Source organism: Narcine bancroftii, chromosome 3 (assembly GCF_036971445.1).
Source record: "Narcine bancroftii isolate sNarBan1 chromosome 3, sNarBan1.hap1, whole genome shotgun sequence".
In the NCBI taxonomy this organism is placed as follows: domain Eukaryota; kingdom Metazoa; phylum Chordata; class Chondrichthyes; order Torpediniformes; family Narcinidae; genus Narcine; species Narcine bancroftii.
Genome location: NC_091471.1, coordinates 351181575 through 351208955, shown reverse-complemented (window position 1 = coordinate 351208955; position 27381 = coordinate 351181575). Strand labels below are relative to the sequence as shown.

The 27381-nt window shown below is 37.6% G+C and overlaps 1 protein-coding gene across 3 annotated transcripts in view; it reads right to left on the bottom strand.

Moving 5' to 3' along the window:
* The window catches only part of psmd12 (proteasome 26S subunit, non-ATPase 12), a 53590-nt gene that overhangs the window by 8139 nt on the left and 18070 nt on the right, over nt 1-27381 (bottom strand). The window contains exons 2-11 of one of the 3 annotated variants that reach the window (XM_069929752.1): nt 26443-26502; nt 23525-23653; nt 22947-23054; nt 18030-18134; nt 13902-14051; nt 12107-12241; nt 8652-8764; nt 5289-5463; nt 4738-4815; nt 3841-4378 (exon numbers count right to left, since the gene is read on the bottom strand). In XM_069929752.1, coding sequence (XP_069785853.1) covers nt 4169-4378; nt 4738-4815; nt 5289-5463; nt 8652-8764; nt 12107-12241; nt 13902-14051; nt 18030-18134; nt 22947-23054; nt 23525-23653; nt 26443-26502 — 1263 coding nt within the window. In that variant the 3' untranslated portion in view covers nt 3841-4168. Of the gene's footprint in view, nt 1-3840; nt 4379-4737; nt 4816-5288; nt 5464-8651; nt 8765-12106; nt 12242-13901; nt 14052-18029; nt 18135-22946; nt 23055-23524; nt 23654-24769; nt 24892-26442; nt 26503-27381 lie in introns of those variants that run through there. The other 2 variants (XM_069929754.1, XM_069929753.1) reach the window with 2 other exon arrangements.

The window sequence follows — 27381 nt, the reverse complement described above, 5'->3', positions numbered from 1 at the left end:
AGGAAACATTGGGGGATCTGGTGGAGGTAGAGAGGGCCCATCAGACCCCCTTCCCATGCCTGGGCCCTGGTCAAAAGCCACGCTCGGTCTGGTGAAGCTCCTGCATCACCAGAATCGTGAGAAAATTTGAAGGGCATTGGCGGTTGGGGCGAAAGGAAGGTGGGGGCCAATGGAGCCGGAGGGAAAAAAGGTTCTATTCTACCCATACATAAGCATGGCCCTCCTCAAGCAAAGAATTTGAGCCAATAAAAAGGATGGCAAAGGAGAAATGGTACAAAAGTGGAACCCTAAAAGTCATAATGTCAGGAGGTGAAAGAAAATTCTTGTCAGAGGCCTGGGAGTTTGTGAAGCGGCTAACGGTCTGTCAGAAATAATGTATATAGGTGTAGCTTCAAATGAACAATGTTAGTAATTTTGTTATACACAAGAGTGTATTGTCAGAAATAGTTACTTATCAAGAGAATAATAGTAGATTTAACCGTTAGTGATATAAATATGCTATTGAAAGAATTTGTCCAGGAGGTGGTGAGGGTGTGGGAAGCAGATTGATGCAAAATGCACAGCCTTTAGAAATGTGGGGGATGGAGACAATATAGAGGGTAAAGTCACCAGAGGTTAGGGGGAGGAAGAGTTAGAGGGATTAGATGTGGGAAGGGGCTAAAGTTTGGTGCAGTATTTTATGTCATCTTCGTGTTTTCTCTTTTCTTTTTCTCCCTTTCATCGAATCTTTCTTTTACTTATCCCTCTAGGGCTTGTGGTCCTTCTGTCTGTTTTATTTTCTCAGGGTTTGTCGTGGGCCTGGCGGGCTGGAACTAATGGCTGGAGGAACAAGGTTGGGCAAGGATGAACACGGGGCAGTGGAGACATGGAGGTAACACGGATCTGGAGGTCCCTGAGGCAATAATCAAGAAGATAAAATACATTAGTTTTAAGATTAATGGTTTAAACAGGATGATAAAGAGAAAAAAAAGTCTTGGCGCACATTTTTTAAAAATGGGAGCAAATCTGGCCTTTCTCCAAGAAACACATTCAACAGGGCGGGAACACCAAAAGCTAAAAAGGGGATGGGTGGGTCAGGTAATATCCTCCTCATTCAGTTCGCACGCAAGGGAGGTGGCAATTTTGATAGGAAAATGTGTTCCGGTGGGAGTGCAGAATATGACCATAGTCAAAAAGGGAAGATTTGTAATGGTGCACTGTCAGATATCCTCAGAATCCTGGACCCTAGTAAATGTAAACACCCCCATCTTTGATGACAAAAAATTCATACAGAGCACTTTCCTAAGATTGGCAGAAGGAAAGGAGAACATCCTGACTGTGGAGATTTTGATTTTTGTTTGGATCCTGTCTTAGGTAAGCCAACAAAGAAAATAGCTAAAACAAAGGCGGCAAGGGCTACTATTGGCTAAATGAAGATGCTGAATTTGATAGACATATGGAGGCGGAAACATCCCAGGGAGAGGGATTATTTCTTCTACTCAGAACAGCATGACTTCTATTCTAGAATTGACTTTTTCCAGACTTCAGCCCATATAGAGGGTAGGATCATGGAAGATGAGTGCACAGCTGGACTTCTCTCAGATCACCTCTGACACTAACAATAAAAATGCCAGATAAGCAGGATACGGCATACAGATGGTGTCTTAATGGATTGTTGTTAAAGAAGCTGAAGATTTGTACTTAGACCAACTGATCTGCTGAAGAAAACTGGAGGGGCACTTTCTTCCATCTTCCAATAGCTCGTACGTAGCTCCTGCCTTAGAAAACGTTGCACTGTCTTTCCCTGGTCCAGTTGCCAGGGAGGATGTGAATCATCTCCAACATACTGGGATTTACCAGGCGACTAATTAGCTGATTTACAAAAATCCAACCAAATACTTAATAAAGCATTTTTAAAGCTAGTGAAAATAATAATGTCTTTGGTGTTAATGGCTGTTTATCCATTGGTTTAATTATAGGTTGTGCCAGCATAAATAAAATGGCAATGCTGCCAGAGCTGCTGTAAACGGCATCACTGGTGTGGACTGAGAGATGGCAGAAGATGAGCGCTGCTCCATAGGGTCCTACCACCTGGTCCTGATGCTGGTGCCATACAAACTTTAAACAGCCTGTTAAAGGAGCCGAGAGTATGTTTTTTAAAAATAATTCTGCTACCACGGATACTGCGCCAAAGATGGTGGATCCTGTGCTTGGCAAGACTCACACAAGCTGCGGGCTGCTGAAGACTGGGTGGAGGGAACCAGGTATTGGAACTGGAATTCGAGAGGGTGTTGAGGGAAAGAAGGGCTGCCGACAGGCTTCGGGTTTTGATTGTATCAGAGATTGGATTTGGAGTTCAGATTGCCAATGGTTGGAACTCCAGAGTGGCTGCAATGGCTGTGGGAGCGCTGAAGACGAATCCATGAACAATGAGTGTCTCTCTTTTTCCTATTGTTAGGGGCGCCAGGCAATGCTCATGGCAACCCTTTGTTTGCCTTACAGTAGATAAACGTACATAGTTTTTAATGAAGTGTTAAGTGATAATAAAAGGAACCTTTGAAATAGTGAATGAAATGGGAAAAAAATTAAAGGAAGTTACAGAAAATGGATGTTTCTATCTGAGCGAAATCAACTTCACAGTTCCAAGGAATAGAATTCTTATGTAACACGCACTGGTGTGGGGCACAGAAATGGGGTATTTGTCTATTGCTTGTGTTCATATGCTACCTGAACCTACTACCACCTCCTTCACCTTACCTTAAAGCAACTGTTCCTTTTTCTTTGACATTTATCCACTGTTGTTATTATAAACCAGTTATTTACCTCCACTACTCCATGTCTAACTTGTTCCAAATAAAGTGAAGGATTTAAGTTTTATTTAAAAATATAGATTTAAGATCAGAAAATTTGTGAAGCTTAACAGTTTGCAAAGAATGTAGCACATTGTTTGTGAAGAAAACACATCTTGAAAGAAGCAAAAGGAATTGTGCTCCAGCCAAGATTTGAGGGAACTGGTTAGTTCTGCCTCTTTCGACTTGCTGTATGGTTGCTAAGGGAATGTTTGTTTGTTGAAAATAAAGCAGCTGTTAAAAATGCTGTGTCTTGTCACACTTTATGGAAACAGCAACTGTTTTATAAAATTCACTCCGACCAAGTTGACTACTATGAACTGAACACCACAAACATAAAATTCTCTTTGGTGGCTCTGAATGGTTGTGATATATAACGGAAAGAAAATTTGGCCAGCAACATTATGGTTCAAGAAATTTTATCGGTTTCTCAATGAGGACAACACAATCATGCTTTCAATGCCATTATAAATACTTAAAACAGAGGGAAATGAAGGGTGCAGTTCTGATAATGAATTTTCTATCTAAACTGTCAACAAAATTATTGGTGAAACTCAGCAGGTCATGCACCATTTGTTGGCAGCAAAATGGCAATCAATGTTTTGGGCCAGAGCCCTTCACCAGTCTCATGACGAAGGGCACAGGCCCTAAATGTCGACTGCTTTTCGCTTTCCATGAATGCTGCGTGATGTATTGAGTTTCTCCAGCACCTTTGTGTACTACACCAGACCCCTACAGATTTTCTCGATGTGAACTGACAGATGCTGCCTGCCTTCAAGTATTTTTAACAACTTCCTGTGACACAAATGGAGTTTTTTTTAAAATCTGTGTTCTGTCTGCATCATTTGACACAAATTAGGAGATTATATCATCGACCAGTCAAACATTGTCAGAGAAAGAAGTGGCAAAATACCATGGAAAGTTTCTCCACCTCAGGATTTTTTAGTTCTACATTCATTCCAATGGAATGGAATTAATGCAAAGTAGAATTCAGTAATTATTGGAAAGGATATTGTAACTTTTTAAATTAAGTTTAATGAAAGATCCAAGTAATATAAAACAATGGAAATTTTCAATTGAAAAGTCACCTCCATGACAATATTCAGGTGGCTTTGTTCCATTTACATATTGCTAAATTCAAACCCCACTTTATGCACTTCTTTAAAAAGAGAAAGATCAATGATACCATCAAAGCCCATTCTTCAGTGACTAACCCTGTGGAGACAATACACGAGACCATGAGAAACTGCTTTTGTTCAGCAAGAACAGTAATTTTTTTTGTGGCATGGTTATTAACAATTATTTTGACTCTTAAAATGTCTTTTCAAATAATATGTTGTTTACTGAAGGTTGTGGATCATCTCCTCCTTGGCAATGAGGTGTGTGGTTTTGTTCACAAGTGCCATCAGAGAGTTCAGCTTGTGTGACCAATCATTGAGAATGTCATTGGGGTCTTTGGGTCTCTGGAAATTGATAATTCCGGCCAACCTGTCCACTTTTGCAAAGATGGTCTTGTTTACCACCAGATTGGATAGAAACTCTTCAGATTCCTGCAAAAAATTGCAGATTAAAACTGAAAAAAAAGATAAGCTTACCATTCTTCACATGACTGACTCCACAAAATAATCACCAGATTTCATTCACAAAGAAAAATCTTTTGTCACTTGGCTTCATGGAACACAATCAATAGAAAATGGATTTAGTTTAATGTGGCGTGATTCCATGAACACACTCACACTCTGCTCTTGGCTTAACTTGCTTTAATCACTGTCACATTGGTACTCTCTCCAGTACCCTCCCAATATTTGGAAAGGCAGCATCTCTTACTGGACAATTATCAGTGGAAAGCATGAACTAACACTTGAAATTCTAGGGAAATCTTGGAGATTACAGAAAATTTGATACTCACATCAACTGAAAGATCGAGAAGCTCTGCCATTCTTTTCATTGTGATCCGTGTGTAGTATTTTGCCATTATTCGAATATTCTGAAACAACAACATCAAAATTGTTTGCACCTGGCAAAAATCTTTGGATGAGGTTTACCCTTTGTCAACACTCATTTACTATTTTAGCAAATGACAATGTACAGTTTATTGTAATCATTTAAATTTGCTTTCCACTGGACCTTGCTGAGGACTGCCATTAGCACACCTAACTCTCGAGCAGGCTGGAAACTGTGGTCTTTGCAAAGGATGAGGAATGCAGAGTAAGAGAGCAAAAATATCAAATCAAGATCTCTCATTCTACAGATTTGCACCATCTGTCCACAAACACAGCCAAATCCCAGCAGAAACACGAAGCAACAATTTAAAATAAATAAATTTGATGGCACAGAAAAATGTAATCGATTAATATATTCTCTTCAGTGTCAGTAGGGAGGGATAAAAATAATGGTATTGCCACAGTATTGAGGGAACATAATGGGATTCAAACATGGTTTAAACATGATAGCACGTACATGTTCTACTACTCTGTTTTTAAGATCTTTCCATCTCTTATTTCCTTCTTCTGTATTAGAAAACACATCTGTGCAAGCATTTTCAGATAATTCTTCCCTCAGTTCCTTCCCATAATCATCCTCCAGTGAGCTCCATCTCATTAGTTCCATTGTGGTAAAGAGCTTCAGTAGATCCCTGCAAAACAGAAATATTACATTAGTCAACAGATTTAATTTTACATCATCAATTTTCAGGTTATCCTGTATTTTAAATTATCAACTCTAGAATCTACTTCACCAACTCATGCAAGTTCCTAATAAAGTCAGTATATACAGTACATGTGACTGTCAAATTTCAAGCTGCATTTTTTATGTTACAACTTGAATATGGTGTAATGGACAAATTATGTATATGGAGGGAGATTGCTCATGTGCAGTTGGCACAAATGTTTGGCGCAGATATTGTGGGGCAAAAGGCAAGTTCATGTGCTGTTCAATGTAACTTGCTGAATTAAAAATTAAAGTATTAAATTTGATTTGGATCAATCTGATGTTTGCTAGCAATTCTAAATATGTACTGACCCGAAAACTAATGTAATCTCCAAGTCACACAAAACACAAATAAGTATAGAACATATGAAACTGTTTTCAAATTTAGCACTTACATCTTAAATATTTATTTTATTATTGAGATTGTTTTAAACATAATTTTAAAAATTGCTTTGAATAAGCCCAAAAAAAGCAGTCTTGGGGCTTAAATCTCAAAGCAAATCCATTTGTATACTAACACACAAAGAAAACAAGGCTCCACTGAAACCCAGTTTAAAAACAAAACTTCTATACAGAGCTAGATAACCATATTTTTTACTTCATTTGTTGCATCAAAACTGGCTAATAACATTTTGAGACAGGCTATTTTCAGGATTGATTTTAGAATTTGCTGCACAATTTCTCCCTATTCCACTGGTCTTCCCATCCATAACCATTATTTTTCAATTGCACCAAGTCAGAAATCAGAGATCTTGTCAGTGCTTGTCACAGTGAGATACCAATCCACCATCCACTGACCTGTACATGAATGACTCTAATACTGTTATCTCTCAATTTGTAATTAACAATATAAAAGACTGCAGTATTTTTTTTGGCATTGCAGTAAAGAGACTCCTTTCAGATATGTTCAATATAAACTGAAGATATTTTTTGTTTTGAAGCACATTATTAATAAAAATACAAAAATGCTGGAGGAACTCAGCAGGGCTTGCAGCAGCCATAGGAGGGAAAGATAAATAATCAATATTTCGGGCCTGAGCCCTTCTTCAAGGTATGAAGGTTCTCCTACCTTAGGGAAGGGCTCAGGCCCAAAATGTTGATTATCTATCTTTACATTCCATGGATGCTGCAAGACCATAAGACATAAGAGCAGAAATAGACTTTTCAGCCCATTGAGTCCTGTCCTTCCATTCAATCATGAGCTGATCCATTTTCCCACAGCCCCAGTGCCTGGCCCTCTTGCCAGAGTCTTGATGCCCTGGCTAATCAAGAAACTATCCCTTCCTCAAAAAATGTGGTGATAAACCTTGACTGGACCATCCAGTAATATATTTTGAAATTTGGCAATTTTAAACTCCTCAATTTGTAATCCCAAGTCAACTTTTCCATGGAGATTCTAGCCACTTTACTATTCCACAATAACTTTCTGACACATCTGTTGAGCATCTTAAAGAAGCCCTGGGCCAACTGAAATAGATAATGTAGCCTTAGCCACACCTTCATTTTAACAGAGATGACTCTGCCCACCAAAGTTATGTGCAGAGTTCTCCATGTACCAAGGTCTTCCTCAATCTTCCAGAGCAAAGGGAAATAATTAAGTTTGTATAAATTGCATAAATCCTTGTCTACTTTTATCCCCAGATATTTAATGTCCTCTTGTGGCTATTTGAATTGACTTCCCTGTTAATACTGTGTATAGTCCCCTTTTGTCAGAGGCATGATCTCACTCTTATACATCAACAATCCTCCAATGTGGTTCCAAGCCTGGCCAACGATCTTCCCCCCTGCCAACTCCCCCTCGGGTCCCAGCCCAAATTTCTCCAGTACCTTGAACAAAACGTCCCACTCCAATCTGTCGAAGGCCTTCTCCGCATCCAGAGCTACGACCACACATGGATTCACCCCTGACTGTGCCAGATGAATTACATTAAGCTGATTGCTTCTTTTCTACAAATCCAGCTTGATCTGGATTTGTTAATTTTGGCAAATATACTGCCAACCTATTGGCCAATACTTTTGCTACAATTTTATAACCTGCATTCAATAGTTAGATGGGCCATCAGGAGGAGGGGTTCAATGGGTCCCTGTCCCTTTTCTGGATCACCGTGATTATTGCTGTTGTGAAAGACTCTAGGAGGGTAAGTGTCTCCACCACCTGATCCACCACTTTCCTAAGAAGGGGCAGTAAGAGATCATTGAACACTTTATAAAATTCGAAGGGGAAACCATCCAGAATAACCAGCAACTTCTCACCTGCCAGGTCAAGACTTTATGGGCCTTCTCCCCCAGCTCATAATACTAGATCTTAAGATCAATTTCTTGGTCTTATACGTTTGCAGTGTATTATATTTGAACTTTTTATTCATTAAGTTCCTGTATTTTTCTTCTGAACCCATTCTTTGATAGACATTCATGTGCAAGTCTTGGCAGTAAATGCTGGCATGCTGTTTGGCTACATATCCAGGCTGCATTCAAAGCTGCATTCATAACAAGCAGAAGCAGAAACCAGAGCTGATTTTTGCCTCTTTAATTGAGATTACTGAAACCCATTGCTGGTGCAACCACTATCCTGGATGAAAGTTAATTTACTACTCTTGCACTAGAGCACACTCCCCCTTAAATGCAGAAATGAGGGAGTCCTGCATTGTTAAAGGTGTTATTCTCAGATGAATTATTAAAATATGAATCTCAAATGTCTGAAGAAACATGTCAAAGGGCTCAGGCCTGAAACATTGGTTACCTTTTATTTCCATTCGATAATGACCTGTTGAGTTTCTACAGCATTTTTGTGCATTACATTACAAGCACAGAGTGTGCAGACTGTCCTATTTAACGGTCTCAAATGTCTGTTTAGATGGACGTGGAAAATCCCATGATGATAATAAAAAATATTTCTTCTCAAAATTTACTAAATGTAAAATGTCACTTAAAGAACATTATCTGGTCATACATCCAATTGGGAACGAGTTGTTCACAAATTAGCTGTACCCTCCACAATGGCAGCAATTCAAAGCATGAAGATGGTTCAAATTTTTAAAAATGCTTTCTAGTTACAAAATCAAAATGACCATGCAAAAGTACTGTGGGTGTGTTTTTAAATCTATTTTACTGTACCTGTACTTTGGAATCTCTTCAAGCTTTTTGTCAAGGCTGATTCTATGGACGAGATCAGATTGTTCATTGTCATATGGAGCCAGGATGACATAAAGAACAACACTCTTCAGAGCCTTGGGTTAAATATACAAAAATTAATAAAATTAGGGGAATTTAAGCGAGATCCTCATAAGATGTACATAGATTAAATGATAACCATGCCTGAAAGTGGTCTACTAAATAATTATAGCCATTACAAAACACTGAATGTTCAAATTAGTGACAAAGAATCTATATTTACTGCATAGCAGTTGATTTAGAAAACCACTTTGTACAGAGGACTAGATTTATTCAAAGGATGTGAAAAATAAGCAGTGTCCTCTACAGCTATGTATTATTTTCTGCTTTATATTCCTCACTAGTATCTTTTAATGGCCTGGAAAATTATGCAACTCTTCAGTCAGATCCCCAAGGAAAAACACCACATTATTTCAATGAGGCAGAAAATTAATAAACTCTTTAAAAAAGTTATATTTTAATTAAATATCCAGCATCACTCTCATAAACTCATTAGATCTTATAAAAGCCAAATGTATTGATTTCTCATTTGACATTCCTTTGTTTAATCTAATTAAACAGTAGCAGGTTGGAACAGTTTGGGCAATGTTTACTCCATTCACAACATAATTGTAATGAATCTTGCTAAATTTTACAGATCACAAGAAATGTTTGCTTTTTCCTCTCCCTCTGTGTTCTCTCCATTGTCTTTCTCCGAAAGTCTTTGCACCATTTTGCATTTGCTAGACTGAGCAATCAGAGTTTCTTCAGCATTGTGCTTTTACTTGAAAGCAATTGTCATTCTCTCTCAAAATCAACATCAACGTATGGTTTTCAGGAAGCAAATGCAGACACACAGGTACTTTTCCTTATTATGGAGATTTAGCTGAGAAAATAGCAGTCATAATATTGCACAATATTTTTTTGAATCTTTAAAACTAATATTTTTCATTGAAGAGGTGTTCTTGATTTACTTGGCTGATGAGATGCAACTTTGGAATGCAGCTGTCCCTGGGTGAATGGAGGTACCATTTCTGGTAAAACTGCGTCTCACTTTTCACTGACAGCACGGTGCACAGGCACCCACTTAGCCCATCAAATCCGGATTGTTCTTCAAATTCTGTCATTCCATTCCTTACCCAAAAACTCTGCAATGTGTTTTTTTTTAAATAAAATTCAATTCCCTTCTGATTAAATTACCTGCACTACAGTGTATTTCAGACCTTGAGTATTTCATGCAGAAAGAGTAGTCACCACTAGATGTTTTGTCATTCTTTCACCATTAGAAACACCCTCTCTCCATTAATCCTATCACACTGGCAAGATTTTGTATCCCACTACTAAATCCCGTCTTCTCTGGTTTAATCTTGTAGATGGAATTTAGATCTCTGAAACAGCACTGGATTTTGGGTGTGACCCGCATTTTGTAAACATTCAACATAATCTCCTTACTTTTGTACTCAGTGCCTCTATTCATGAAGCCAAAGATCCTAGACATTTTTCTTTACCCGTTCTGTCAACCTGCTCACCCACCTTCAATGGTTAATACAGATATACACCCAGGGGTATCTGTTCTTGCACTCCTTTTGGATACTGGGAAGTTTACCACATTGCAAACTTAATATTTTACTTTTATACACGTTCAAGAGCCGTGTTTTAACAATGGGCTACTTGAAACTACTGAATACACTCAGTAAAGTTCTAATTCAGCAACTAAACAACAATAAATCTGCCAGTCTTTACCGAATTGTAACAGCATGTGGAGTCAAGATTTAATGGAATTGAATTTTTTAAATTGTAGGTGTTAAATAAAAACTGTTAAAAAAAGGTTCAAAAACAAAAAAAATCTTACATGATTAATCATTCTGAACTCTACTTGAGAAACCATGTTCTGTTAACTGAAAGTTCCAATTCTAGCCTACCTCCATTATAAGATCATCTTAAGTTGTATGAACTTTTGAATATACTATGCCAGCAATGGCATACTAGGACAATGAAGTCACCATTGTCACTGCTTGGCTCTGTCAATGAATTTCTACCCTGGGTACCGCCAGTAATCTGCAGCAATGTGCCTGAAGTTTATGGTTGTATAAATATATTTTCTTGAGTCAGATAAAAGAGAAAAAAATACAAATATATTTTTTACATCTTACAATGTAGAGAGGTATTTGGCTCTGGAGTAATCCCATTCCCCCATTAACTTTTCCCTGTAACCTTTTCCACTTTCAATCCCATCAATTTCCAGGCAGATTATACTGTCCCCTCTGATTCCACAGGTTCTACTAATACCCTCCAACCCCGCCCACTCCCCCACTTGCAGATCCCACCACTCTCCTACTAATTAGGGAGGACGAGGAGTAGCCAATTAACCTACTCTTCTAAACTCCTTTGGAATGTTACAGGAAACTAAAGCACCCAGAAGAATCCCACATGGTTATAGGAAGGCTGTGAAAACTTCCCACAGTCAGCATCAGGAGGTGAGTACTGAACCTGGTTCACTGACACCAATGCAACAGGTCTATTTGCGGTGTCACTGTGCTGCAAAAATATCAAGGCATCTTACAGTCATACAGTATGCAAGCAGGACCTTCAGTCCACTGAGTTCATGCTGACCATCAAGCAGCAATTTTTTCTCACACTTCCACCAACAATCAAGGATTCACATCACGCGCTCTATTCTGGCTGCTACCATCAGGAAAGAGGTATAGGTGCCACAAGACTTGCTCCACCAGATTCAGGAAAAGCTGCTACCCTTCCACTATCAGACTCCTCAACAACAAACTTAACTCATTTAAGACTCTTACTTTTGGACTTTATTGATTGTTTTTTCTCGTGTTTAACAGTTTGTTTACATTTCTTCATTTGATTACATATGTATGTTGAGTAGTTTTTTTTCCCACTACCAATAAGTGATAATTCTGCCTCACCCACAGAAAAAAAAAATCTCAGGGTTATATGTGATGTCATGTATGTCATTGACAATAAATCTGAAATTTGAAAAAAAAAAACTCCCAGGATATTCTGCTATTCACTTACACATTAGTAGCATTTTACAGTAGCAATTACAAAGCAATCCACATCTTTGAACTGTGAGAGCATCATACTCAGCACCAGATGTCAGGATTGACCTAGGATCCTTGAAGCTGTGACATAGCTCCTACCAAAATCCATAAGTCTATCCTTGATGTGGTTTTGCTGCACGTCAGAATTTCCTAATTAACACCAACGCTTTAACAAGTTCTGTTTCAAAAAAATCATGTACTCCTCTGAACAAGTCATATTTTGTATTGAACTGCTATTACTTCTAGGAAATCATGAATCATCTCAAAATACTGTACAAGAATTAATGGTAAGATTACAGCAATCAATACTTTCAATTCAGTTTCTTCCTTTCGTCATAAACAATGCCTGCCCTTTACCTGTTGCCATTTTGTGCTATCGGCTTCGATACAAGGTGTATCATAGATGGCTCGATAGTGTTTACATATAGACAAATAGGATCCTTCGTGCTGGTCCACTTGAATCATAAGGTTGTAGTATTTTAACTTCAAGTCCTGTAAAAGAATGTAAAAGTTGTCAAAATTAATGAGAAGCACAAAAACTGCAGATGCTGAAATCTTATTTTCCTGAAAAATTCACAATTTCTCTCAGGGACCATCACTGCCTGATCCACAAAGCATTTTAAACAGTTTCTGTTTTTACTTTATCATCTTGATAACATAAGTAAGTGGTGATCTGTGCTCCATTTTCCCATCCTCACTGTTAGGCAGCATCTTAGTCTTCACCTGAACAGTACAATGTGGTAACTTTCTGAGACAAAATACACATCAAACAATTCTGCAGAGATGGGAGCAGACCTGTTCTGCCATTCATTTAGCCTCAACAATATCCTCTGGTTGGATCTAAAAAAAACCTTCATTGAAGAGTTTAGCCTCCTTTAGCTGGGTATCCATCCTTGTGAAAGGGTGTGATCCCACTAAAGCCCTGCACACAACAAAACGCTTTTTCTTGTACCTCATTGCTTTTGCATTTAAGGGCAACATTCTATTTGTCCAATTTCTTCTTGTACTTGTAACACCACTTCAACAAATTTTGCTTTCCTACCAAAGGTGACAACCTTATATTTTTTCACATTCCCTATGCTCCTTCACCTAAATGATCTACATCCACTTTCAGATTCGAACATCCTCAAAACTTCCCACCTATCTTTATAATATCAGTGTTTGGATGCATCAAACCCAGTTCCTTCATCTACAGCATTAAAATAGACTGTAATGAATCCAGTTCCAGCACATCCCTGAGGCATACCACAAAATCAAACACGTCAAACTGAAAATTACCTGCTTATCCCCAAAGCCTGTTAATCATCCGGTGGTAATATATCACGTAGTACTCTTTTACACCACTCTTTCTTTTCTTTGGCTTGGCTTCGCGGACGAAGATTTATGGAGGGGGTAAAAGTCCACGTCAGCTGCAGGCTCGTTTGTGGCTGACAAGTCCGATGCGCGACAGGCAGACACGGTTGCAGCGGCTGCAGGGGAAAATTGGTTGGTTGGGGTTGGGTGTTGGGTTTTTCCTCCTTTGCCTTTTGTCAGTGAGGTGGGCTCTGCAGTCTTCTTCAAAGGAGGTTGCTGCCCGCCAAACTGTGAGGCGCCAAGATGCACGGTTTGATAGAACCATCAAATAACTAGGAACAAAATCCATGACTGCAATTCTCAAATTGATTTGCAAAAAGAAAATACTCAAGATCGTCCTGGCTGATTCTCTCTCACGCTTCCATCAACAATCAAGGATCCACATCACGCGCTCTGTTCTGGCTGCTACCATCAGGAAAGAGGTCTAGGTGCCACAAGACTTGCTCCACCAGGTTCTGGAACAGCTGCTACCCTTCCACTATCAGACTCCTCGACAACAAACTTAATCAAAAAAGGACTCATTTAAAAGAAAAGGTACCTATTGGCAATGCAGCATCAACAGCGAGCAGGTATTGCTGGGGGCATGTGATTCAGTAAACAAGCGCATTCAAAAACAGTCTATTTAAAAAGTAGAGAAAAGAGAAGTCCCCCCCCCTCCAACCCAAAATGCAACAAATAATTGCCCAAAATCAATCTCAGTCATTGACAACAGTGCAGTCGCCAAGCTGGACTCACCAGCATGTTAGTTACTCTTTCCTGGTCGGTCACCGCACGGAGCCTGAAAAGAATTTGAAATTACCTCAGTATTTTCTCCTTGGAAGAACTTTGTGTTTATTTTCTTGCTGATGATTTGGGTTCGAATGTAATCCTTTATAGCTAAGCAGAGTCTCATTTGTTCCAAGATAAACTCAACCTTCTCTTTCTTCTCCATTGACCCGTAAGTTTCAACCTGTTGGTTTAAGAAAACAATTTATAATACCAAAATCTAATAAAAGGTTGCAGTATTTGAATTATTCTTCAAAACATCTAATTGCAATGAAGTTGATGGTTTTATTGAGATCTGGACTGAGGAGACTAATCGTTATTGCCTATTTCAAGAGCACATAAGAATAGGTCTGGAATGCAAGGAGGGCACCTTGGGCATTGGTGAACCAAGCCAACCAATAGTTTTGTGGTTATCATTACCAACTATTAATTTTCCTTCTCCAATTCCACACGGGTAACTGAATTTAGGTTCCATTCCTGCTGTTGTGATATTTGAACTCAAGTCTCATGATTGAGTTCAAAGGTACAAGACAGAATTGTGAGATAAGTATAACTGCTGAACCACTGCATCTACTTTATGAACTGACTATGAATACCTGAATCTTTAAAACGGATTAGAAAGATTCCTAAATAGTTCATCAAGCACAGCTAATAATTATGAGCAGAAGGAAGACAGCTGGACTTAGCTGCCAGAGGAGGTGATGGAATAAGATCCAATAACAATGCTGAAGAGGCATTCAGACAGAAATGTGTATAGGTACTGAAGGATACGATCCGAATGTCCGCAAATGGGTTTTGTGTTAATGGGCAGAAAAGGTGGGCGTGATCATGGTGAGCCATTTCAGTGTAGTACTACTCTCTAACTATCATTTTGAGCCTATTCACAAAGTCATCAAATCATGGCTAATCTAACTTTGCCCCAAATCCTGAAATTCCTTTAATATCCAGTCAACCATTTTGCGTGGCACAATGACAAAGATTCCCCAGTCCTCATGGATAGAGAATTTAAAAGATTCACCATCTGATGCACTGTTTCACATCCTCGCAATCCAAATTGGCCAACTTCTTACCCAGAGACAACAACTCCCAGTTCTAGACTCCTCAGCCAGTGGAACTACCCAGCAGGGATCCAATCTGATGATCCTTTTAAGAATTTTGTAAGATTCAAGATTATTTTTCATTCTGTTAAATTTTTAGAGAACAGGTGTTAGCCTACTCATTAATACCAATCCCACCATAGAATCAAAGGAGAAGCTCCTTTGCTTCAAACAATGACTGAACATTGATTTCTCTGCTCTATTGCTTCCTTTTCCTCCTAGCCAATAATCTCTTTAGAAATATCTACCACCATCCTGAATGTATGCTCTCCACGAGCATCTGTTGAAGTTCACAGATTCTCCATTTTCTTGAGGAGGAAATTAGAATTTTAGAGATTTCCCAGATGTTCTGCTATTATGTCCTTTATTACTAATTCCACTGTATTTTTCTACCCCTGATAAAGTTGAATGAGAAGCTGGAGTGGGAGTAGGCCATTGATCTTGAGTCTAACCTGCCATTCAGAAGGATTATGTCGGACCTGAATGAAAACTCGACCTGGCAATTTCTCACTCATTTGCTTATTAAGAATATTTCAGCCTCTTATCATAAAAATTTTCAGAGGCTTGTTTTCACTGTCCTTGAATGGTTAATGGTTAATGGTTCTCCATTTTCTTTCCTCTCACATTCTTAAGTAGTGGAAGCACATTTACTCCCCTTCAAACTCCATGAACAAATCTCAATTCTATAACATTTTGAAATCTGATAACCAGTGCATTCACCATCTCTACAGCCACCTCTTTTCAAAACTCTGGAATGTAGATCAGGGAGTCCTTAAACTTTATTGAGTTCACTCTCCCAACTTCTCTGTACATAATTTCCTTCAACTTCTTATTCTTGTGAGATCCATATGTTGTTTTTTTTTGGAACCCAAATTGAAAATATGAACAATGGTCAGGTGAAATATGCCCATAAAATTAACAGCCAAACAACTTCAAAATCATATTTTGCCTAAGGAAAATTAACATGTGAATATATTTTCATCATAAGGTACCAGAGAAGGGTTATATTTCATTTATGTTTCAAATATTACAGGATGATGTGGCTAAAAAGAGTTCGGATAGATCTAAAATTAAATGGGAAGTGGATATTGGTTTTATTTTTTCTGAAGAGGATTGGTTAGATATCTGTTATGATAGTGTATCTAGATTGATAAATGCACATTATGCAATGATTAATTACAATTTTTTACATCAATTATATTTGACACCTGAAAAATTTAAAAAAATATGGTTTTAATGAATCAGGTCTGTGTTTTAGATGTGGTGATACGGTTGAAACTTTTTTTCATGCTGTTTGGTCATGTACAATCTTTTTGGAAGAAAATTCAATCATTTTTGCAATATCTGTATAAGATTAAAATAGTTTTAGATCCAACAGTATTTTTATTGGGTAGCTTGCAAACTCTGAAAGGTTTGGGATTAAATAAGTTTCAGCTTGTTTTTGTATATTTAGCTTTATCCGTAGTGAAAAATGTATTGCTAGTATGTGGAAAGATACAGATATGATTGAAATTAATAGATGGCATAATGAGATGAAACATTGTTTAGTAATGGAAAAAATTACATATGTTTTGCATGATAATTATAATTTTTTTATTAATAAGTGGCTGTTATACTCGGAATATTTATATGTCAATTTATATTGATTAGATTTTAATATGTATATTTAACTTTTTTTTAATGTTCTTTCTTTTTTCTTTTTTTATGGCTCTCCTTAGGAGAGTCGGCTGAAGGGGGGAGGGGGAGAATTTTTGTTTTCTTTCTTTTTTTTTCCTTTCTTTCTTTGGCTTGGCTTCGCGGACGAAGATTTATGGAGGGGGTAAATGTCCACGTCAGCTGCAGGCTCGTTTGTGGCTGACAAGTCCGATGCGGGACAGGCAGACACGGTTGCAGGGGATGCAGGGGAAAATTGGTTGGTTGGATATATATATATATATATATATATATAAAATGTTCATGTTCATGTTTAATTGCTGTATATGTCATTATTTGTTTTTTGAACAATAAATAAAGTTTTTAAAAAAATAAAATAAATGGAACTGCAAATCTCTCAACTCAGCTTGTTTTGCAAAACACCTCCAGACATGATAAAAAATTTAAATTTAAATAAGAATTTAAAGTTATTTGGCTGTTCATTTCATTGGACTATTTGTTCTGAGGTAATCATCCATGTATGGAATAGAAGCTTTCAAGTCCTACAAACTTTGTTGGTTTTCAGTCTCACAAAATGATTTAATTCTTTCTTGTTCTTTTTAAAACTCATCTTATGGCTTAAATCTCTCCGTGGTTATCACATTGTCTTTCTGTAATCAGGCTGATAACTCTAAGATAATGGCATTTTAATTTGGTCTCTTCAAAATTATCAAATTTAAACACCCTTGCCTTCATCCATCATTACTGTAAGATGGTAATTTCCACCCTGAAACTTTTTGCTTTTATTTTGTTTTTTCTTCTTTAAGAAAATCAGTCAGAATCCAAATCTGGTTTTATTGTCATGAATATGTATCAGGAAATTCATTGTTTTGCAGCAGTAGTATTGTGCATTACGGGTGCAAAAATTGCTATAAATTACATTTCCATAAAGACACGATTTAAAAATAAATAAATTTGTGCATAAGAAGAGAAAAAAGTGAGATAGTCTCTGTAGTTCATTGGCCATTCAGATATGTGATAGCAGAGGGAAAGAATGTTTATCCTACATTTAAAAAAAAAACTCTTGGTGGGGGGGGAAAGCAAAACATTTTGTGATTAATATATTTCGTTGATGAAATTGACAGCTCACTTTCTAAAGTTGATTGTTGCACATCCCAACAGGGAAATTTTTTTTTTTTTAAACACCATTTTATCTCTATTTTGCACATGATCTTTCAAATGTAAAACTAAACCCAAACATCTAACATGGAGTAAAAGGTTTATTCAAGACTTCAGTGGTTTCTGACTTTGGGAAGCATTCAACACCAATTTAATTATGCTTCTTCAGAACTCTCAAAAGATCAACATTATTTGAGAAAATCATGTTCTTTGTGAAAGCATGTTTTACTTGCCTAGATATCATTGACATTCACCTGAAGTTCCTGCAAAATGGCAGCAGCTTCTTTCAGTTCTCCAGCTTCCTCCTTTATCATGGCCAAATGTTTAGTCAATCGAGCACGCTCAATTTCAACATAAATCTGAAAGAAACAATTAGCAGCAATTTTATGATAGCACTCTCCAAGTTTTAATTCAGAATTCTGATGTTTGACCATTTAAAGACAAAATATTACAAAAACAAAGGAAAGTTGTGACCATTTAACATTGTTGAAATATCACATCAGTTAACAAACATATTTCCTCTGAAGCTTCTTAATATGACAGAGCTTTGAGGCTGTATTAACCAGGACAGAACAACAAGCAGTTCTTGATGTGAGCAATAATTTGGGATCTTTTGTTGTATCAGCAGTCTGTTGGAGTTGTCACCTTAAAGTGGAAATATTAAAATGAAAGCATAAATGATCCAAGGTTTGCATCATGTCAGCCAATGTATTATCAAATGCAAATGATCCTATCCTGGCTTAATTTGCAACTTTTACAATACTGCCAGAATAATTGTACCGAAAAGTATAAAGTCATGGTCATAAACCATTTCAGAATAAACACAAAGAATACAATTGCACTGACATAATCACTCAAACCATAACTATTCTTATAAATTACTGCAGATTTATAATAACACAACAATATGATTAATTTCCAAGTCTCATAACCTTCAATTTCATTTACCTCCTCTGTCTTTAAGAAACAAGCCTCTCCCCAGTACTCAATTTTTACATTGGGAAAAAAAAATCCTCCCCACAGTCAACACTCCTTGGGATCCTGTACGTTTCAATGGAGTCTTCTTCCACACACAGTAAATACAAGCCTAGCCTGACCAACCTTTCCTCAAAAATAACCTGTCCATTCTCAGGAACAGTATAACATCAAAATAAGATCTATTGACCATGCTAGATTAGCACATTTTCCAGACTACTGGCTGTTACTTTAATTAATTTCCCAACATATTAAGTAGACTTTTACAAAAAGTTACACTGATAAGTTTTTCAGTGAACCAGTTTAGGCCGTGGTGAGTGAGGAGAGTGAAGCAAACATTACCAAAGCAACTGGATGCTAATCCATCATGATTTCAGAATCATCAGATTGCAAATCAATTGAGTTTTTCTGTATTAGTCCTATAAAACCTTCTCTAAACTACTTCCAATGCATTTATATTCTTTCTTGAATATGGAGAGCAATACTGTAAAAAGTACTCGAATATAGTTTCACAAATATTATTGCATAAATGAAGCATTGGCTGTCTATGCATGTATTCAATTCCACTTTCGATAAATGATAATTCTGTTGGGTTTCCAAATTTTTTTTATTGTACATATATAATGGACGTGTGAATTATGCTCCAAGATACTCAAATGCCTCTATATCACAGAACTCTGCTACCTCTCACCCTCAGTAAATTGAAAAAACTTTATTTTGCCTATCAAAAGCAGGCAATTTCAGATTTCTCACATTATACCCCATTTGTCAGATCTTGACCCATTCAACTTATTTACCATATAGTCATGAAATTAAAAAAAACTCTCAAAAACTGAGGGTCGACTTATACGGCAGATAGATTTTTGAGACCTTAAATTTAGCTCAAAATCCAATCCTCGCTGATCTGGAATCTGTCGACCCTTGAAAAACCAATATGGCCGACTGTGACAGATTTTCATTGAGATTTTTATTGAAAACAATATAATTAACACCCTTCAAAATCACTATCATTGTCTGAAAACAACCACAAATTTAGAATCCTTCAAAATCACTACCGCTATCATCGTCTGGCAGCAAGTACATCCATACTCTCACTGTTAAAACAGTTATCATGCGGATACAGCAAGCAATGAAGAAGTGAATGTTGCAGAGGATGAGAGTGCAGGAGTAGGAGAGTTTTTTAAAAATAGTTTAGTTTAAAATTTTTCACCATTCATGCAATTACAAAATTAAAAATTGCAAGCACCAATGTAAATCCAGTATTTTCTCTATGATAATTACAGGTAAGATGTCCGGAAGGTGTATGGAACCTTGGTTTTCAAGAGATATTGAGACCCTGGTTAAGAAGAAGAAGAACAGGACCATTAGAGGGCGCACAAAATCAGTGAACCGGTGCGGACTCGAAAGGCCAACATGGCCTGTTTCCGCTCCTTAAATGGTTATATGGTTATATAGGTCCCAGTCTCTATCTAATGAGGCGGTTTCAGTTTAGTTGTCAGTGTTCCATAACAAACCTTCTTCTGTGCCATCAATTGCACAAGAGATGCCACACTTTTTTTAAAATAATGATTTTATCAGTCTCTAACTTTGTCCTTGCCTTGAGCATGAAGTTACACAGCATATAAGGAGATGCAGCACGCATTGCCCTGCCTTTTCTAAACTACTTTTCTGCACTTGATATCCATCTATTCCATTCCTCATGTACATGGTCTTTGAATGGCTTGTTCAAGCAGACATCGAAAGGTTACAATATAAATGTCAAACCATCCGGGATAACCTCAATTGAGTAGCTACAAAACATATCCAGGACCAGCAAACTCCATTCTTTGCGTAAACCAACTGGCTGCCTGTTCCCCACATAGTCTATCCATAGTTTTACACCATTTTCATCCTTCCATCCTTTTTCATGAAAATATACAAAAATAGCTGCAGAGAATTTCATTTTCGGTTTAATTTTATGTTTGAAGATTACCATGGGTCTTAACTTTGTCCTGTTGGCCATGCACGATAACACCACGGTAAACCTGGACCTTTCGGGGCCTGTACTTCTGGTTTGCAGTTTTGACACCTTTCCATTCCACTGTTCTATTGCCCATCAGGTCAAAATTCATGGGGGTTTCGTCCATGTTTCTGATATTTGCCAATGCAAACTGCTGTTTCTGCCAGTTACATATAATACATTGGAGAAAACTTACAACTTTATGGTTAAGATCTTTTGGTAGTTTCCGTGTAATTTTTGTATTTGGTGTAATACCAGATTTTTCTGTTCATGAAATGATTGCACCAGCCGACTGTAGTTTCAAAATTATCTCTGAGGTCTGGGTCTGACTTGTCCCACTGCAGTGCAAATGTTCTTATTTTATTTCGGGTGATTACGTAGCAATCTTGCCTCTGTTCACGTACCCATTCTGCTAAGTGATTTTCCAACTCTGGCCAATGAGTGACTCCTTTTCTCAAAGAGCATTGCCTTTTTGGTATGTTTCTTAAAGATTCTTCTTTCTTCTTCCATTCTCTTATCAACTTCTCATGCACATCAAATTTTCTTGCAGGAGTGCAGTTGTTGGTTTTCTTGGCCATTTCTATCACTTTCAACTTCAAGCTCGCTTCATATTTTAATTGTGTGCTGTGTTGTGTTGATGGACCCTCCATGATAGCATTCACCTCCAGCCAATGCCCAGCAGATCAATCCGCGTGATCTAAGGGGTTTGACTTGTATGCCAACAGCCCATCTCAGGCATCGCAAGCTTTGGGGGTCGACTTATATACCAGGTATACCATAAAACCCTTAAAATGAGCCTGAAAAAGGGGGTCGATGTACACCAGTCGACTTGCATGCCAAAATATACTTTATAACTTTCTTTTCAATTTACTTTACTATCTATCATTGGGTCATCAACAAATTCAGCAACCAAAACTTTAATAGTTTCATGTGGTCATGTATAAAAAATGTAAAATGTTAAGTACCCAGCTCTGACCTCCTTGACTCATCATTCACTACATTTTGCAAACAGAAAAAGGCCTCTGAATGTTTGTAACAAAATTATATAGGTGCCTTTATTTCAACATGCTCACCCAACACATTAGTACTGATGTATTAGAACAGTACAGCATAGGACTTCCCACACATCTATGCCGAAAATTATGTCCAAGTCGAACTAAAAATCTATGGCTTGCACCTTATAGATACCTCTCTATCCCTTTCACATTCATGCATCTATCTCGGCAATATACTGATTTTTCTCCCAACATTCATGTGCACTTCACATTGCAGGCTGAATGAACAGAATAAACATAAATGATGAACTGAATTCATAGAGTTTGAATTCGGTCAACTGAGGTCATTGTTTCAAAGAAAAAGATTCTTTCACCATTATAATGAAGACAAGTGAAGCACAGCAACGTGTCAATACAACAACTGTTACTCAGCCCGCTTCCAGTTAGCCTACCAATCCTCTGAACACCTTCTTCCCACAGGCCTTGAAAATGCTAAACGGTCAAAGGAACTGCTCACACTAACCACTCGAGACTCTCATCTCCACAAAACAATATTTATCTGTATAGATTAAATACTTGTCCTGCATTCGTTGTGGTTGTCTGGATATATGTTCTGTATCTGCATATTTTGCACCGAGGACCAGAAAACGCTGTTTCATTGGCCTGTACTTGTACAAACAGATGACAATAAACTTGACTAGAACTCATCCTTTATATCCCCACAATAATATTTGATGTAGTATTTTGCTTAATGCCTTCTGGACAGCATTGTTTCCCCATTACCTACAGTTTGCATTAATTTTGAAAAGACCTCCACAAGTTGGTCAAATGTAATTTACCATTCACAAAACCATGTTGTCTTTCCCTGATCATCTTGAAAGTTTTCAAGTACCTAGCTTTCCACATCTTTATTAACAACTATTTCATTTTCTCTAATGACAGATATTAATCTAACCAGCTTGTTGCTTCCTGGTTTCTGCCTTTCCTCCTTTTTGGAAAAAGAAGATACATTTGCTATTTTCCAATCCCCAAATCGAGGCAATTATATAAAGTTAAAACGAGCTCAAAATTATCTAATGAGACAAGCAATATAGCCATAAATTGAATGAAATTCCTAAGGCTGGTTAGAAAAAAATATTTTCATACTCAGAGGTAGATCTGACAAGGAAGTGTGCTTTTAGAAACAGGTGAAACATACTAACCTTTCCAGCTGTGACAGTGCGCAAGGTGTCTATCAGTCTCAATTTGATAGGCAGATCAGAAATCTGACTCACATATGTGTAGCACTCCTGGACCATTTTTGTAACTGCCTGTAACAAAGCAAATGATTAAACTTATACCAACAATGACTACAATGCAAATAGGCAATCTATTGATTTTTCTCCCAACATAAAAGTGCACCGGCTGAATGAACAGGATCTACAAACTGAATTAATAGTTTGAATTCGGTCATCTGAGATTATTGTCAAAACAAGCAAAACTTTTTTAAAAACTATTTTAATGACCACCAGCAAGATCTGCTAACATTTTCTGTCACTTAAATATCAGAAAAACATTTTCCTTTGGTAAAAGTTATCATTGATTTTACGTGTTTATTTTTATTACACAGTAAAAAGAAAAATGAGTTCACTAATTTTGCATAACCATTAGTTCCCCATTAAATTATTCAGCTTTAAAATTACAACTCCAATAATAAATCAACTGGCAGATATTTTTTCTTGGAAGTTAAAATAGAGAAAACAATTTTAGTTACTTGCTCTGCACAATGTGTGGACCTTACCTGTTTTAACTGACTTCTCCTTTTAGACAAAAGGACAATATTTTCATTGAGTGCATCCCAGTCTTTTGCATCGTAACTCATTTTCACTATGGCAACAAGGATTCTTGATGTGGAAGCCATATCAGAGGCCTAGAATTAATAAATGGAAACATTATTCCCTAGCAACAATTTTATTATTATCGTCATAAAATGCATCGAATAGTTAGGAATAATTTGACATTAGAGAAGGGAAAATGGTAAAACAATTGCATGTACTGAAGTATCAAAGTCTGCCAATGCTCTGATTGTAGTAAAAACACAGAAATGCTGGAGGAGCTCAGCAGGTCTTGCAGCGTCCATAGGAGGCAAAGTTATATAACCGACGTTTTGGGCCTGAGCCCTTCTTCAAGGGATGTGAACATCACAAAAACACAATATTAAGCAAATAATACAAATTTTATATAAAACTGAGTAGTTTCAAAGAGGAATCATTGCTGCACCTGGCCTACCCATCCAAAAATATTCCCTAATAATGTTCAAACAGATTGTACTGCACTTGACATCAATTAACATTTTTTGTCCTGTCTCCTCATCAAGCAATCTACTCTATTCAGTTGGAATAAGCATTTGAGTAAATAAAACTCTTTGGTCTTCTTTATCCTGAGAAATTATGCTATCATTAAACAATGACTATTTTCTCAGAAGGAAAAAAAAAGGGAGGGGATACATTTAAAACTTATCCCCTGGTTCCACATTTTTATGAAAATGTCAGAATTTCCAAACATGGACTCAATCAACAACATTCTGAACCAACTACTCAGTACTCGGAAGAATGCCAAAATACCATCTTATCATTGCTCCTTCCTACCCTCCCTGTCAAAAAATGCTATTGGCTGAAAAATCTCAGAGAAAAGTAATTTAACTTTTTCAACATCAACTTTTCCATAATTGATGTTAATTGAAATCTCACTCGAGGACACCTTGACAAAGAAAACTAAGTTTGTAAAAATGTAAATATTTGGGGTTTTTTTAAAGTGTTCTTAGTAATAAAAACGCATGTCAAAGCATAATCATTTCTGTAATAGCCCAAGTTTTAAAGAGTAGGCAAATTTCATGTTTCACAAACTGAAGCAAGACAAATGGTGCCAGAAAATATGACCTAGTGATGTTGACTGAGGAGCTAGCACTCCACGTGGATCTCATTTTCCTTCCTCTAATAGTGCTAGGCATCTTTTACAATTATCTGAAAGACAGATCTTGGCTCACCATGCACCTGCATATCAGCATCAAAGATCTTACTGCACTCTTTTAGCAACCAAACTAATATGATATTGAGGCGGTGTGAGCAGTGGAAGAAACACAGCCACCTCATTGAGGGCCATTAACAACTGTTTTTATTCAAATTCTGCACGTCCCTATAAGGGCAGCATGAGCTCAGTCACCTGGTGCAATGTGACATCATAATCGCTGCCCAGGGTGCGCACTGGAAGGGAGGCTGGAGTCGGAGAGAAACCTCTGATGACGCCATTTTTCCATGGCTGCCCCGCCACGTGGCGATACAAGCGGGGCCGGTTTGCCATGAGGATTGTAAGGTAAAACATCATGAGATGGGAATGTGTAGGGAGTTACACTGTACAGGGCAGTAACAAGAAGGGGAGGTGTCCTTGTACTCCTGTTAGGTAAAACATCATGAGATGGGAATGTGTAGGGAGTTACCCTGTACAGGGCAGTAACAAGAAGGGGAGGTGTCCTTGTACTCCTGTTAGGTAAAACATCATGAGATGGGAATGTGTAGGGAGTTACCCTGTACAGGGCAGTAACAAGAAGGGGAGGTGTCCTTGTACTCCTGTTAGGTAAAACATCATGAGATGGGAATGTGCAGGGCTGTAACAAGATGTGAATGCATCCTTGTACTTACAAGATAAGAGAGACATTGATGGATTGAGAGGCAGGAAGCTAGCAGGGAAAGGATAGCAACAGTTTTAGTCATTGGACAAGTAATGATATGATGATGTTCTAAGCACATATCCAAGGGTATAAAAAATCACCATTTTGCTGATAACGGCAGAATGTATTCTCCGACTAACATGGTTAGTCGCAAGTGTTACAATCCGGTAATAAAGAACAAAGAACCCTGATTTCGACTCAGCCTGGTGTTTGTCTCACTCATTCATGAACAAAGCAGACCTAACAGGATGTGTGCCGCCACAATATAATAAATTGTGCACAACAAATCAAAATGAATTATATGATTAATGTTCAAATCAACAGCAAGACTTGACCCTATGGTCTTCTGAAAAAGTATCAAGAAAGGGCAATACTGTTAGTGTAGCGGCTAGCGCAATGCCATTACAGCACCAGCGATCGGGACCTGAATATGACCTTGCTGTCTGCAAGGAGTTTATACGCTCTCCCAGTATCTGCATGGGTATTCCCCAGGGGCCCAGGTTCCCTCCCACAATTCAAAACATACTGGGGGTTAACTGGGTGGCATGGCCTCATGGGCTGAAATGGCCTGTTACGATGCCGCAGGTCCAATTTTTTTTTTAAACTGAAAATTAAAAATTTTAATTTAAAGACCATCTGGATAGTTGCAAGGAAAATAAAAAACATTCTGCTTTTCCTTTGCTATTCAGGGGACTGACCTTTGAGAAACTATTTTGCAAACTTTTCCAAAGACATTTAAGATTAAAGAGCAGAACATTTGAATGATGTTCAATAATACCTACTGTGACCAATCCAAAATTCTGCTAGTTAAAAAGATGTAGGATGTATTACATTAGTTTTTTTTTCCCAACACCTGCTTGATTCCATTCTGTTGAACTTCAGAGAAACAGATTATTTAAATGAGCACAATTCACGCAACTCATTTTAATTCTCTAAATATCTATTATTAGATTGATTTTAATTTCATGCAAAGTGATTTAATTTGCACTTACTGTTCGAGTCTGCTTCTCCAATGATAGAAGATTATCAACAGCTTCCTGCAATCTTCCATCCTAAATTACAATATATTATTACAATTAATAGACCATTCAGTTTCCTTTCCCATCCCTAAAGCAGCTCTTTGTAAAATAAACATAAATATTAATTTCACTGCAAAACATAATTTCCAAATTCACATACAATTCTTTATCTAAATACTATTGAGGAAATGTGAGAAGTACATTGGAAGTTTTTAAATCCTCCTTGCATGACTACCTACAGGATGATGAGTGAATTGTGATTAAATACATGTTTTTCAATTGTAGTGGTTTACAGCTCTTCAGTTGATCCCAAAAGGATGTCAATAATAATTGAACATTATTAAATTCTATGCTTGACTTTTTTTTTGTCTTTTTTGTTTTACTGTGTTTATCAGTTAGATGTTTCTATTTTTCCATGTTCAGCCAAAGATTTTAAAAAAAAGTTAGCCAGATGCAGGCTTGTGCTAAATAGCAGCCATGAAAAGGGCAAAGACCAAAGAGAAGAAATGCAGAGAGAAGTGTGGGAGAGCTGAAGACAATGGGGGGGCGGAGGGGGGGGGGGGGAAAGACAGTCAACAGTCGAATGCTGGAAGAAATGGGGGGGGGGAAAGACAGTCGACTCAAATAGCTGGAAGAAATGGTGGTGGTGGGGGGGGGGGGGGCCGTCAAGTAGCATTCGTGTTGGCAAAAGGTTTAAGTCGGTGTTTCAGGCTGAAACCCTAAATCAGAACGGAGAAGGAATAGGAAAGGTTGCCAGTATACGTAGTGGAATGGAGAAGGGATGAGATAAAGGTGAGTAGGTGGCAGTGGAACTGGAAGGGTTGAGGAGTGATCAGGCAGATTGGAACCAGATGGGGGCATGGGTTACCTAAAATTTAAAAATGGAGTTGTAAGCTACCCAAGTGAAAAGTG